General features: G+C 39.7%; 1 protein-coding gene across 1 annotated transcript in view; it reads left to right on the top strand.

The window, feature by feature from the left end:
• LOC132023583 (E3 ubiquitin-protein ligase TRIM34-like) overlaps positions 1-15,207 on the top strand; it is a 19,465-nt gene extending 4,258 nt beyond the window's left edge. Inside the window, exons 2-8 of the mRNA XM_059409552.1 lie at positions 1,410-1,989; positions 3,045-3,140; positions 4,217-4,447; positions 10,109-10,131; positions 11,359-11,459; positions 11,765-11,791; positions 12,109-15,207. Coding sequence (XP_059265535.1) covers positions 1,570-1,989; positions 3,045-3,140; positions 4,217-4,447; positions 10,109-10,131; positions 11,359-11,459; positions 11,765-11,791; positions 12,109-12,290 — 1,080 coding nt within the window. The 5' untranslated portion in view covers positions 1,410-1,569 and the 3' untranslated portion in view covers positions 12,291-15,207. The remainder of the gene's footprint in view (positions 1-1,409; positions 1,990-3,044; positions 3,141-4,216; positions 4,448-10,108; positions 10,132-11,358; positions 11,460-11,764; positions 11,792-12,108) is intronic.
• Positions 15,208-15,629: the final 422 nt, after the last annotated feature.

Below are 15,629 nucleotides of genomic sequence, written 5' to 3'. Positions count from 1 at the left end.
CATTCAATTTACACATTTCAATAAAGTACTCTGTTTCTCAAAATGGGTCAAAGTGATGTATAAATTGTAACTGGTTCTACAATTCTGAGTGGTAAAATTCTTTCCCTATTGTGGCCTTGACTGTTTCTGTGAGTGTCTCTGGGAGTAAATATGAGGTAATGGAAGGGTTTTGTATGGGACAGATAATATGTGGAGGTAAGCTTTTCTTATGTGGAAACTATCAGTGGTACCAACATTTACCTACTGGAGAACTGATAATTAATGGAACAAAAAGATGGAATGCTGATTAAAAAAAGAGGTCTAATCAACTATGGAGAAAGGAGGAGGTTCTTTTTTTTTTTTTTTTAAGATTTTATTTATTATTTGGCAGAGACAGAGAGGGAACGCAAGCAGGGGGAATGGGAGAGGAAGATGCAGGCCTCCTGCTGAGCAAGGAGCCAGCCGCAGGGCATCTGCAGAAGGCAGCCGCTTACCAGCTGAGCCACCCAGCTGCCCCAAGGCATTCAATTTACACATTTCAATAAAGTACTCTGTTTCTCAAAATGGGTCAAAGTGATGTATAAATTGTAACTGGTTCTACAATTCTGAGTGGTAAAATTCTTTCCCTATTGTGGCCTTGACTGTTTCTGTGAGTGTCTCTGGGAGTAAATATGAGGTAATGGAAGGGTTTTGTATGGGACAGATAATATGTGGAGGTAAGCTTTTCTTATGTGGAAACTATCAGTGGTACCAACATTTACCTACTGGAGAACTGATAATTAATGGAACAAAAAGATGGAATGCTGATTAAAAAAAGAGGTCTAATCAACTATGGAGAAAGGAGGAGGTTCTTTTTTTTTTTTTTTTAAGATTTTATTTATTATTTGGCAGAGACAGAGAGGGAACGCAAGCAGGGGGAATGGGAGAGGAAGATGCAGGCCTCCTGCTGAGCAAGGAGCCAGCCGCAGGGCATCTGCAGAAGGCAGCCGCTTACCAGCTGAGCCACCCAGCTGCCCCAAGGAGGTTCTTTATATGTTCATCAAAGGTTGTGTTCCTGTGCCTTCCAACGTTAAGGATACAGCAGTGAATAAAAACAATGGGCCTGATCTATGTGTGGATTATATTTTAGGCATAGGGCATTTAAGAAAAAGATACCATAGAGTGATAATAAGAAAGGATGGCAAATGTGTAGTGAATGATGTATTGGTAATTGTGCTAAAGATAAAATAATCATTAGGTCCTTCTGACGAAATGATACTTAAGGAGACCGTTGGATGAAGTATATACGAGGAAGTCAGGCACAGATGAAAGGATGGATCGTTCAGGCTTAAAGAAGAGCAAATGAGAAGCCTGGGGCATTAGCAGTTTACCCAGGCCACTGAATTTCGTTTCTTCTTTTTTTTCTCCCCCTCTTCTTTTTCGTCCTTCAGCATTTTGGTTTTGGCCCATCCTCAGTATCTGCACAATTAGAATCCTTTTTATTCCTGTCGTTCTTACCTCATCCCCTTTCCATCTGCCCAGCCATCCATGAACGATTAGGCAAGAAGAGCTCCAGGACTAAGGACTGGAAGAAACCAGGGGAGACATACTATGGCTTCAAAAATCCTGAACATACAAGATGAGGGGTCCTGTCCCATCTGCCTGGAGCTTTTGACAGAGTCCCTGACTCTAGACTGTAGACACAGCTCCTGTCAAGCCTGCATTGCTGTGAATACCATGGAGGCAGAGATCAGCCCAGGAGAGGAAAGCAGCTGTCCCATGTGTGGTGTCAGATACTCACTTAGAAACTTATGTCCGAATCAGCCTCTGATCAACATGATGGAGAGAATCAGAAAGTTCAAGTTGAACGCAGAGGAGAAGCTGAAGAAAGACCTCTGTGTGCGCCATGAAGAGAAACTCCTGCTCTTCTGTAAGGAGGATAGGAAGGTTATTTGCTGGGTTTGTGAGCGGTCTCAGGAGCACCGTGGTCACCACACGTTCCTTGTGGAGGAAGTAGTCATGGAATATCAGGTAGGGCCCAGGATGGAGGGAGGAAGAGGGGAGGGTGGTACTTGGTGGGAAATCTCACCTTTCCATCCTTCTGTACACACCTTGGCACCATGGTACTGAATCCTGTAATCTCCTTCCATGTTTGTCTCCTACACTATGCTCAGCTTCCAATGCATGAAGGACATTTCTGCGTATTCTTTCCACATACATAAAGGATGAGCCTTGGGATGCCTGTATGGCTAACTCAGTTGAACCTCCCAATTCTTGGTTTCAGCTTGGCTTGTGATCTCAGGGTCATGAGATCTGGCCCCACATGGGACTCCCTGCTCAGTGGGGAGTCTGCTTCCCCTTTCTCTCTCCCTCTGTCCCTTCCCTCACTCCCATTCTCTCTCTCTCTAAATAAATAAATCTTTAAAAAAAAAAAAAAAAGGATTAGCCTGGAGTCTTGAGCTTACTCTTGGCCAAGGGTGAGAGATTTTCTCTTTTTTTGCCCCTTTTGTTATGTGGGTAGAGAGCTTGGCTATCATTTTTCCCCTCAGCAGGATGGTTGCTCTTCAACATTGTGGACTGGATTTGGAAAGAGTGTCACTAAGAGTGTAGCATTTTTCTCATGACATCAGAATCCGTTCTCAATGAAAAGAGAGAACTAGGCTACTCTTGGTGAGGGATGGTGACACCCAGGAACAAAGAATGTATCCTCCTTAGCTTTTCTTCTGTATCTTAGATTCTAATCACAGTTTCTGTAAATGGTCTCTTCAGGCATCAGCCTGATTTCTTCCCCATTTATTCTTCTTTTTTTAAAGATTTTATTTATTCTTCAGAGAGAGAGGGAGAGAGCAAGCACAGGCAGACAGAATGGCAGGCAGAGGCTGAGGGAGAAGCAGGCTCCCCGCTGAGCAAGGAGCCCGATGCGGGACTCGATCCCAGGACGCTGGGATCATGACCTGAGCCGAAGGCAGCTGCTTTACCAACTGAGCCACCCAGGCGTCCCTTCCCCATTTATTCTTTGCTGAGAAAGCTCATAGAGTGATGATGAATCCTGATGTGAGTTATCTGATGTGACTTCTCTTTCACAGGAGAAACTCCAGGCAGCTCTGGAGAGGCTGAGGAAAGAACAGCAGAAAGCTGAGAAGTTTGAAGCAGACATCAGAGAAGAGAGGATTTCCTGGAAGGTAGGAAGAGACTCTTTCTTTCTTTCTTTCTTTTTTTTTTTTAATGATTTTATTTATTTATTTGACAGATCACAAGTAGGCAGAAAGGCAGGCAGAGAGAGAGAGGAGGAAGCAGGCTCCCTGCTGAGCAGAGAGCCTGATGCCGGTCTTGATCCCAGGACCCTGAGATCATGACCTGAGCGAAAGGCAGTGAGTGGCTTAACCCACTGAGCTGCCCACGCGCCCCTCGAAGAGACTCTTTCTAAGGGTTTTTTTTTTTTTTAAAGATTTTATTTTATTTATTTGTCATAGAGAAGCGAGAGCAAGCACAGGCAGACAGAGTGGCAGGCAGAGGCAGAGGGAGAAGCAGGCTCCCTGCCAAGCAAGGAGCCCGATGTGGGACTCGATCCCAGGACGCTGGGATCATGACCTGAGCCGAAGGCAGCCGCTCAACCAACTGAGCCACCCAGGCGTCCCTCTAAGGGTTTTTTGACACAGGAATCTTGACAGGATCTTCAGTCCAAATAACAAGCCCCTTCCTCTTTGCTGCCTGACACAGAATGCATCCAGAAGCCATTTGATTAGTTTTCCTCTCTGTCCTGTCCCTGTTACGCAGAGGACTAGAGAGCGGACATGTTACAAGCACACACAAGTGTTTGGAATTGGGAATAAAGATAGACTCTCGGTGAGGAAGGATGGAAAATTCTGTCTTCCATTCCTCTTTTCCAGTGATTCTCTGAACCTCCAGTGGAAGACAGTGGGCAAAGGACCAAGATTTTCCCCAAAGTTCAAACTTGGAAGTGTGGTAATGCAGGGAGGCGTGAGTGTCCAGTACAGCCACCTGCAACCTAAACCTCACTTAGGTTTTACATTTGATCCCAGGGTTGGCCTAGATAATAGTCTGAGGCCTGTTTTGATGGGTGCTAAAGGGAAAATAGGAAAAATGTCCAGCTTTCCCCAAAATTGACCCCATGCCTCCATTTCCCTCTTGGTTGGAACTCAGAGAAAAATATTTCTTTTCCTAGTTCCTAACCCCTTATACAGCAGGTTTTCAGGCAGATAGATTCTTTACCACTTTTGTTTATCCAACCTTGCAGTCCCAGATACAGATTGAGAGACAAAGGATATGGGCTGAATTCAATCAGCTTAGAAGCATTCTGGACAGTGAAGAGCAGAGAGAACTGCAAAAATTAGAAGAAGAGGAGAAGAGGATATTGGACACCTTGGCTGAGGCTGAGGCTGAGCTGGCTCAGCAAACCCAGTTGGTAAAAGATCTCATCTCAGATCTAGAGCATCGCTGTAAATGGTCAGCAGTGGACCAGCTACAGGTAAGAGGAATGCCCCAATCTGGAGTTCTTGAAACCCAGTCTAAGATACCTTATTTTCTGTGTCCTTGGGCTCTAATCTTCAGGTTTTCACAGAGGTTCCTTTGGCTTTGTGGAACCCTTCTTTGCCATCCATTCACGATATCATGGACCATTGAATATAAACATTCCAGGGGAGTGTCCTACTTTATTACTTAATGAAGTAAGGGAATACATGGAGAGAAGATCCATGGTATCCAGTGATATTTGCTGGATCCCTGTTATCTGTGATCCAATCAATGTTGGACAATTGTCAGGTTCTTTTCATCCATCTTAGCCACGGCAAATACATGCATTTTCAGGTATAAGAAATGTATCCTTTAAAAAAATTAAAAATCTGTATTTATTATTATTAATATTTTTTAAGAATTTTATTTATTTATTTGACAGAGATCACAAGTAGGCAGAGAAGCAGGCAGAGAGAGAAGAAGGGAAGCAGGTCCCTCCTGAGCAGAGACCCAATGTGGGACTCGATCCCAGGACCCTGAGATCATGACCTGAGCCGAAGGCAATGGCTTAACCCACTGAGCCACCCAGGCGCCCCAAATCTGTATTTATTATTATAAACTTCTCTTGTTAGATTTTTTTTAAAACATGGAAAGATAGAACATTGAGTCTTTTCTTAGGAGGATGGGCAAATGTATAGATAGGAGGCATTATACTTGAGAGGTGAGAGAGTCTGCAAGTGTGTATGTGAGTGTGTGTGCCAGAAAGTCCGCTGGTGTCAGGAAAACATGCTAGTGCAAATCTATAGACACTTGAAGGAACAATTTAAATTCATACAGGTTTTTTTTTTTTAAGCCTTAATATTGTGACTATGATCCTGAGGCATGGTAGAGAATTCCGTATTTTTCATATTTTTTGCTTGATTATCTGTCTTCTCCCTTTTCTTTTCTGGATTTCCAAATGCTGTTTTTGTTTTTTTTCTTGATGTCAAGCAGAAAGCAGGATAATTGATTTCACATGTTGGCTGCTTTCCTTTGTCTCTGATGCTTGTATCTTAAGTTTTTCCCTTTTCTCTTTCCTAAGTGTAAGTTAAAAGTCAAAAATTCTAAGACTCTTAGGAGAAAGCATAGATAATCAATCTTTGTGACTTAGCATTAGGCAATAGCTTTACAGATAGGGCACCAAAAAACAGAAGCACCAAAAAGCAACCAAAAATAAAATAAATTGGAGCTCATCAAAGTTCAAAACTGTTGTACATCAAAGGAAACCATGTAGAAGTGAAAAGAACATCTCACAGAATGGGAGACAATATTTTCAAATCATATATTGGTTAAGGTTTAGTGTTCATGATATATAGAAAACCTCTCACAACTAAACAATAAAAAGACAACCTGGGGCTCCTGGTGGCTCAGTCATTTGAGCATCTGACTCTTGGTTTCAGCTCAGGTCAATGATCCCAGTGTCTTGGATCCAAGCACCACATCTAACTCTGTGCTCACAGCAGTTAGCTTGGCCTTCTCCCTGCTCCTTCCCCACCCCCTCCTCCTGGCTTGCCATTGCCTCTGCTCTTTCTCTCAAATAAACATAACTTAAAAAAAAAAAAAAAACAGTAAAAAGTCAACCTAATTTAAAAATAGATAAAGGACTTGAGGGGTGCCTGGGTGGCTCACACTGTTAAGCTTTCACTTGTGATTTTGGCTTAGGTTGTGATCTCGTGGGTCAAAAGATGAAGCCCTGAGTCAGGCTCCACACTCAAGGTGGATTCTACTTGGGATTCCCTCTCCTTGCCCCTCTCCCCACTCACTTGCTCTGTCTCAAATAAATAAATAAATCTTTTTTTTAAAAAGGACTTGAATAGCTGTCTCACCAGAGAAGATCTATAAATAGTAAATAAGCACCTGAAAAGATGATTGATATCTACCAGGGAAATGTAAAATCAAAACCACGGTGATAATACTATCAGGAAAATGGACAATACCAAGAGTTGACAAAGATGTCAGGAATTAGAACTCTCGTGTATTGCTAGTGAAGTTGTAAAATGATGAAGCTGTTTCAGCAGTTCCTCAAAAAGTTGAAGATAGAGTTACCATATGGCCCAGCAATTCCATTCCTGGAAATGAAAACATGTCCACACTTAAACTTGTAAACAAAAGTTCATGGCAGCATTGTTCATAAAAACCCAAAAGTGGAAATAAGGCAATTGTCCATTAACTGAAGAATCAAGATAATGTATATATTACAAATAATATAATATATTTTGGCTCTAAAAAGAAATTAGCACTAATAGATGCTACCATATGGAAATATAAGTGAAAGAGGGCAGACACAAAAAGCCCTTATTGTACAATTCCATTTATACGAAGTCTGTAATTGATAAATCCATAGACGCAGACATTAGATTAGTGAATTGCCAGGGACTGGAGAGGAGGCAATAGGAAATGATGGCTACTGAGGGTAAGGTTTCTTTCTTTTTGCAATAATAAAAATGTTCTGAAATAAAATAGTGCTGATGGTAAATGTACATTGTAAATATACTAAAACCTACTAAATTGTGCACTTTATAGTGCTAGGTCATTTTTTTTTTTTATATTTTATTATATCTGAGTAAAAAACAAAAACTTTGCAGGCTTATTCCTTGTGCCTGGTTTGTAGAACATCCACAGGCTCTTCACAACTCTTTGAATTGTCAACTTCACGAAGACTCTTGTGTTTATGTCACTTTCCCAAGCATCTGTTCCACTAAGCCAGCTTAAGTTGGTAACTGGTTACTTGTAATAAAAACAGTGCTCAGTAGATAAATGTTATAAATTTTGTGGGATTAGCCTCCCCTATTTAGGTAACAGCTTCAAAGAATGACAAATGGGCTAAACCAAGGGACTTACTCTTTAACTAGATTAGGGCGTTTGGGTGTTCCTTTCCAACTTCTAAAGATACATGCTGTTGATAGTAGTGATGTCCCTTAACCTTCTCCCAAGAGTTCTTAAACAGCTTTTCTTTTATCTGGATCTTCACCTACAGTGATTGGGGTGGGTCATTTTATCATAGGCTTTTTGTTTGCTAGAGGGGCGGCTGTTTGCATGAAGGCTACACTCAACACTGACTGGGAAGAAAGAGCTAACAGAGAAATGCCAAACTTGAAAATGGATAAAAACTTAGATGAGATTTTAGGTTATTTACCTTAGGAAGGAGGCACTTCTGCTACTAATGTTTTTGTAACAGTTTTATTACATTGGGCCATTTTTGTTTTTCAGATTTTGTATCATGACACGAGTGAATGACAATAGGCAGTTAAATGATGGAGTGAGGATGGCACCAATTATTTTTATCTGCTCAGTGTCCATTCACTCTTGTCCTGGTAACAACACCTGGGATTTCTTTCTGACGAAACGGAGCATGTCTTTTTTTATCCATGTACTTGTTTGGGGCTGAGATAATCAGCATCATGGAAGATGGATAGGTTAATCTTACATAAATTAGTTTACCTAATTCCTGTATTTCCACAAACTACACAGTTGGGCATTAAAAGTTGGGCGTATGACACAATTTTGGTCAGTGGCTTGAGGCATCAGAATTGTATTGTCACTACATTGAAGAAAATTTTCCTTTTGCATGTGAATTACATCAGTGAAAATAATTTAAACCAGGAGATTTTCAAATTGCTATCAATTAAAGCCTGAGAGTAAAGGCAACAGACAGGGAAGAAAATCCCTGTCCAGATCCATCCATGACTGAAATAGTATTTCTCTGGCCACATGGGTTTTTTTAGAGGGGGTGGCAAGTGGGGGGGTAGTTTAAGGCAGTGTTAGTTGGCTTCTTTTTCATGTACAACCAAACTATACTAATACAGAGGAGCAAAACCATTCCTTTGTTTTGATTGTAAATCCAGCTGGTTGCATTTAAGAGTAAGGCCAAGTAATATTGGTATATATTGTTAAAAACAAATAAATCCACAGTGGTGGTGATGTGGAAATGCAGACTAACCAAAAGAAGTTAAGGATGTGGAAAGGATTGGCTTGGTAGGATGTTTAGTGTTTGGGACAGGAGTAAGTGAATATTGGTAACATACTTGACAAGTGGGCATAAGAGAGGACACAATATACTTGGTGAGTAGTAGGTTATATTTTAGAATTCTGAGCTTGTGGCACCTGTTTCTTTTCCATTGTGTATTGTATTAGCCTGTATACATGATTTGAGACAACAGACCATGATTAGATTATATAAAGTTTGGGATCAACAGCAACTCATGTGAGCTGAAATTTCTGGAGTGGAAGAGGTTACCTAAAAGTAGTGTATGGAGCAGAGCTTTGTTATATATAAACTATGTATTCTGCAAATAAATATAGTTTTACTTCCTTCCAATATAAATGCCTTTTATTTTCTTGCCTAGTTGCCTTGACTAGAACCTCTTTAAATAGAACCACTTTAAATAGAAGTAGTAAGAGTAGACATCCTTGTCTTATACCTAATCTCAGGGGGGAAAATTCAGTTTTTCATCCTAAGGATGATGTTAGCCACGAGTTTGATGCCTTTTATCAGCCTGAGAAAGTTCTCCTCTGTCCCCCTCTATTTCTGTTCTTACTCCTTTTTTATTTTTTTTTTCCCCAATCATGAAGGGATACTGAATTTTGTCAATTTTTTCCTTGTGTCTATTAAAATTATCATGTGGTTTTTACCTTTATTCTGTTAACACAGTGAATTACATTAATTGCTTTTCTTATGTTAAACCAACCTTATAGTTCTGGGATAAGTCCCACTTGACTATGGTGTATATATATATATATATATTCTTTCATATTGTGCTGGATTCAGTTTTTTAGTATTTTGTTGAAGTTTATATCTATATTTGCTGGTAGTTCACTTTTCTTGTGATGTCTTTGTCTTATTTTAGCATCAGAGTAGTACTGGCCTCATAGAATGAGTTGGGTACTATAACCTCCTTTTCTGGTGTGTGGTTTTTTTTTTGTTTTTTTTTGTTTTTTTTGAGTATTTGTAAAGTATTTCTGATATTTCCTCCTTAAACCTTTAGCAGAATTCAGTAGCGAAGCCATCTGGGCCTGACTTCTTTCCAGGGAGTTCTTGATTTCCAGTCTAATCATGACATGTTTTTAGGACTACTTAGAATTTCTATTATTTTTTGAATCAGTATTGGTAGTTTCTGTGTTTCTAGGAATTTGTCCATTTCATGTGGATTATCTAATTTGTTGGCATACAATTGTTCATAGGCTTTATATTCCTATTAATTTTTGTAAAAGTAGGCAGTAAAGTCTTCACTTTTATTCCTTATTATAAGATTTTTTTAAAATTTATTTTTGAGAGAGAGAAAAAGAGTTTACGAGCAGGGAGAGGGACAGAAGGAGAAGACAACTGCCTGTTGAGCAATGAGCCTGAGGTGGCACTCGATCCCAGGACCCTGGGATTATGACCTGAGGCTCATGTCTGAGCCTAAAGCAGATATTTAATCTACTGAAGCACCCAAGTGCCCTCATTCCTGATTTTAATAATTTGTATTCTCTGTTTTTTTCATGGTATGTCTGCATAAAAACTTGTCAGTTGTTGATATTTTTAAATAGTTCACTTTAGATTTTTCTGATTTTCTCTAGTCTTTTTTGTTCTTTATTTCATTAATCTTGCTCTAATCTTTATATACTCTTTGACTCGTGTTTTCTCTCTTCTTCCTAGGACATGAGTGGAATCATGAAATGGTACGTTTGGGTGACCAAGAGTGGTGCTTGTGTGTTATGAAGAAAGGTTTGTAGCCATAAGAGTGTTCTGATGGTCAATCAGAATGAAAAATATTCCAAATCAGAGATATTTGGTTGTAGTATTCTTTTAAATCGCTGGTCATGGGCAATGATTTGAGTGTTCCCTATCTATGGAGAGTAGATCAGAATTTGTGCTAGTAAATTCAGTGGTTGGGGTTCATGGAATTAGGGACAGTAAGGGTAATAGGGACCAGGGATTTCAACTATCAGACTCTTGTGACTTGACTTTGCCCTTGTGCTCATTCCTGTATTCTATAGGTGCCTGTGCTATCACATGGAAGTTTTCATCAGGCCCCCAAATAGGTTATAGGGTCAGCTCCTTTATATTTATTTCATTTACATGGAAATACAAAAGACTAGGTTATTCTACAGTGTTCTGTTTAGATTTCTAAAAACAAAACCTGAACCTCAGGGTTAGTGACATCGACCTTGGTGCCATAACTAATCTCTGTCTAGTCACGTGTTAAAAACCTACATGGGAAACTGTAGTTGTTGTGGCTTAAGTTGCTAACCCATCTGACAATTAAGTTCCTTAGAAATGCATGGAATTCTAACCATTTGTATTTCCGTGGCCATAACTTCTCCTTTGCCAAGTGTTTTCTAAATTTTTTCAAGAGCGACTGAAATCTCGAATGTTATTTGCAGGTCTCACCAGTGGGGTTTAGGTTCTGGACTAGAGCACAAGCTCACAGGCTCTCAAAAAGAGACTTATGGATCTCACATTATAGCTAGGAACTGCAGCCTCAGTACTAATCCATCTGCCTGGGAAGACACACATATGGCCGCCATGAAAGACCCACTGTAATTGACTTGCCCATATATTACATATCTTTTTTAGGGGTAGCAAAAGCTTTTTCTGCATGTTATTTTATCAAATTTTCTACTATGTCCATGAGATATCAAGAAAAAGGTTAATTACTCCATTTTTTGAAGAAACTGTTTCGTTGAGGTAAAGACCTTCCCAAGATTACACAAATAGTAAATGAGAAGATCGACATGAGCACATTTCTTCTGGCTTCAGCATCAGAACTCTCCCTACTCCCCGGCTCAGGCTTCTCAGGGAGGAAGGTTCACGTGCATCTGTGGCATGAAAGGAGAGAGAAAGGCAGTTGTATTGGAAGAATACAAGGTAAGAGATGTAGGGTCAACATTTTTTGTCATGCCTAGGAGTGAGATCTGGACACTGAAGAAGCCAAAAACTGTTTCCAAAAGACGGACGAGTGTATTCCATGCTCCAGATCTGAGCACAGTGCTGCGCATGTGTAGAGGTGAGGAGAGCAGGACAGGAGGGCGGAAGTGAGATTCCTGTGACGTCAGCAACTAACCTGGGGAGCTGGTATAGTTGCAAAGAGAGGATAGAAAGGAGGAGTGTATTCAGAGAAGGAGGGATATTACTGAGAGAGATGTGGTTCTATCTAAGGGGGAATGGCAAGGTGACTAGTACATTATCTCATTCACCAGTTCATAGCCTCACAGGGCTCCCCTTTGCTGGCCCTACTCCGGAGAAGAGATAGGTATTGGTGCTTAATCATTTGCTTCCAATCAACATCATTGAATCTTCTTATCATTTCAGAGCTAACACATGTCCAGTGCTACTGGGGTAAGAAGCCCTGTGTTTCTAATGTCTTTTCAGAAACTTGTGATTTCAGTGTGATGTCATGATCTTAGGTCCATGCCTTTACATATAATACATATTCATACATATATTTCATATATATATTTATATATATATTTCATATATATTCACATATGTGTGTGTATATGTATATGAAATACATTCCCCAGTGTTTCACCCCCTTCCCAATCCATCAATACAAGCTCTACCTAGCCACTTCCCATGTTCCCTCTTCACAATGTCACCAGATAAACCTGCTCCATATTTAATCACCTGATCTTATTTTATTTTTTTTCTTGCAGTGGACATCACACTGAATCCAATCAACTTAAATTTAAACCTTGTCCTTTCAGAAGATCAGAGACAAGTGATGTCTGTGCCAATTTGGCCTGTGGACTGTACTAATTTTGGTATCTTGGGGTCCCAATATTTCTCCTCAGGGAAACACTATTGGGAAATAGAGGTGTCCAAGAAGTGTGCCTAGATTCTGGGGGTATACTGTAGAAAACGTTTCCATAATAAAAAGTCTGGTGTTAGACAAGGCACAAATCATCAAAGTGCTTACTCTAGATACAGACCTCAGTGTGGCTACTGGGTTATTGGGTTACAGAATGAATTTGAGTATAAGGCGTTTGAGGAGTCTTCCACATCTCAACCCATGGTCTTGACTCTTTCCATGGCTGTTCCTCCCCATCGTATTGGAGTTTTCCTAGACTATGATGCTGGCATTGTCTCATTTTTCAATGTAACAAACCATGGGTCACTCATCTACAAATTTTCTAAATGTTGCTTCTCTCAGACTGCTTATCCATACTTCAATCCTTGGAACTGTCCAGGCCCCATCATCCTGTGCCCACCACATTCCTGAACCTTTTTAGCACCTCACCCACTTCTGTGTAGAGCCTCTTTTCCTGAGGCTCACCTACACGTAGCTTACCTGCACCCTTCTGAACACCTCTTCCTTCCAGAATGGCTTTGTGCAATGCTTTTCTGCATGTATTGAAATGAACATGCAACTTTTCTCCGTTTAATTCAACTACCTTTATAATTTTGTTATCATTGTAGTTTAATAGTTAGTCTGTGGTTAAGCCTATGTTGTTAGTACCTTGATTCCTCCGCCCCTCACAGATGACTGAGGTTCTGTTCATTTTAATACAGGTTAATTACCCTTAATCTAATCTTTATGTTCACTTAGTCTTTCTTTTGTGTTTCTTTTTTGAAGTTCTCTTAATCCAGTCATAGATAATTTTTTTGAGTGATTATAACTTTTAGTTGTAGCATTTCAATCAACGAAACTATTTTTATTTGTTTTTTGACATTTCCTATTTGCTGCTTATTATAAACATATTTTCTTTCATAGTATTTACCCTGGATATGATAGCTGCTCTCAAGTATTGTCTTCTTGTTGTAAATCCTTGTCATAAATTGACATCTGCGTTATTTTGGAGTTGATCACCATTGATTGATTGCCTTTGTTCTTGAGTAGGGGCCTCATTAATTTCTTTGTGTGTTAAACAATTTTAACATATATCTAAAATTCCCCCAGGAGAATTGTGAATGAGATGTAAAGACTTTGGATTCTGTTCATTTTTCTGAAGAATATTTTTTTTCAAGCCTTTGGTTGAAATCAGATTCAAAATTCTCTCATGCATTTTGCAGAAGCTGAAATCTCTGGTCGGTTCCTTCAGCTCCATTTAGGCGGCTTGGTATCTGTCAAAAGTGTAGTTCAAAGAGTTGGTCAGTGTGTATGTACAATTTGAGATTTTCTCCTCTGAATCTCTCTTTACATTTTCCTACCATTTTTCAGCTGTTGCAATAGCCACAAATCATTTTTCTTGCTCGTCAAGCTAGTAAATCTGTATGCTGCTGAGTTTTAACTTGTCCCACTCATTACCAATTGAGTTTTGCTTTCAAATAAAAAGCTATAAAACCAGAAAACTTGTCTAGTAGTATTCCCTTCTTCCAATTGTCTGTTACACCCTAGATTCTAAGTGTTTTGTCAGTCTCTAGTGCCTTCATGTTTTTGTTTGTTTTGCTTCATTTTTACAATTGTTCACGGTTTATAGTGTTGATCTGTAGGTTATAGGTATAGGTGCTGTTTTCGTTGAAATAAATACCACCATTTATGGAAACAGAACATCAGTTTTGCTTGCATTGGATATTTTAAGCTGTAAGTTCAGTTGCTGAATTCTAGTGTTTGTTTTTTTTTTTTCCTTTTTTGTTAACACAAACTGATAGATTTTATTCAGTGATTATACCGTTTTGGATTACCACAAATTCAGGAAGGGAACAATGATGGCATACAGTTGGGTGGTCAATGCAGAGATACTAAGAATAGATGTATTTTTTGGTATATTTGGTTGAAATTGAAGGCGATCAGAGAGCTCAGAGTCCGACTGTCTGATGAGGACAGCATAGTGGTATTGATTGTAGTGATCAGAAGGAAGGCACTTCTTAGCCAAAGACCTCTTCTCTGTCTGGTACTTAACAACACAAAACTCACTGATACAGAGATCAGATTGGTGGCTGCTAGAGGCCAGGGTTTAGGGGTTGGCAAAATTGGTGAAGAGGATCAGGAAGTAAAGGCTTCCAGTTATAAAATAAGTCCTGGGGATATAATGCATAGCATGGTGACTGTAGCAAATAGTATTGTATTGCAAATTTGAAAGTTGCTACAAAAGTAAATCTTGAATGTTCTCATCACAGGAAAAATATTTTTCTCATGACCTCCTATGGTGATAGATAACTTGATTTACTGTGGTGAACATTTCACCATGTATACAAATGTTGAATCAGTATGTCGTATACCTAAACTAATGTATGTTAATTATACTTAAATAAAAAAAGTATCAAAGGGGAATTATATGTATGTTATTGATACCAGAAGAATAACTGAATTTTTAAAAAGGATTTTATTTATTTGACAGAGAAAGAGTGAGCACAGGCAGAAAGGGGAGGGTGGAGAAGCAGGCTCCCTCGGGAGCAGAGAGCCCAGTGCAGGACTCAATCTCAGGACCCTGGGATCATGACCTGAGTCAAAGGCAGGTGCTTAAATGACTGAGCCACCCAGGTGTCTCAAGAATAACTGAATTACATGATGTGACAGCAACTGTGTTCATAGCAAGAATGTATGATTTAGCATCAAGATGTTCCATTCATTTATAAAGATTTTCATAGTTACATATCTGCATATCTATCAATCCTTATATGCATTAGCTTCTATTAGATTTGAGGCAACAAGCAACAGAATAGAGAAAGTCCCTCCCTGACCTCATGAAACTTAAGTTAGGGGTGTAATGTGAGGTAGGGATGATTACCACTGATAAGATCAGTAATAACACTAGGTTTCCCATGCACATCTCTTTCTTGCCTTCCACTCATGCATTTTCATTTCTAATTCAAGGAATAGTGACTGAGTCCTCACCTCTAAGAGTAATCCTAGTTTTGGCAATGACTTCCCAGAAAAATTTTAACAGGGGAAGCCCTAGACAAAGCGCCTGTGGAGTGTCTGGGGGGCCACATCCCAGGCTACTGGATCGGTTCTGCACTGAGAGCAGCAGAGAAGAGAACTAGCCTGGCTCTGCTCAGGGATGAAAAAGGTACTTTGAGGAAGACAACAGAGGAAAGTCAAAGTTTTTTGAAGCTTACCAATTTAATGACTCAGTATAATAATGTAGGATTTCTGCATGACTCTCCAAAAAAATTCCTAACACCCTGTCCTACTTGGGTTTGGAAGCCTTAATGGGGTGATGGTTGCTCTGCTTTGCAGTTTATTTGGTGTTTCCTAGTCTTAGAAGCTTTCCAAGTTCAAACTGAGAGATCT

The sequence above is a fragment of the Mustela nigripes genome, chromosome 1 (genome assembly GCF_022355385.1).
Source record: "Mustela nigripes isolate SB6536 chromosome 1, MUSNIG.SB6536, whole genome shotgun sequence".
Classification (NCBI taxonomy): domain Eukaryota; kingdom Metazoa; phylum Chordata; class Mammalia; order Carnivora; family Mustelidae; genus Mustela; species Mustela nigripes.
The sequence above is the reverse complement of the archived record's forward strand: the minus strand, read 5'-3'. Positions and strand labels throughout refer to the sequence as shown.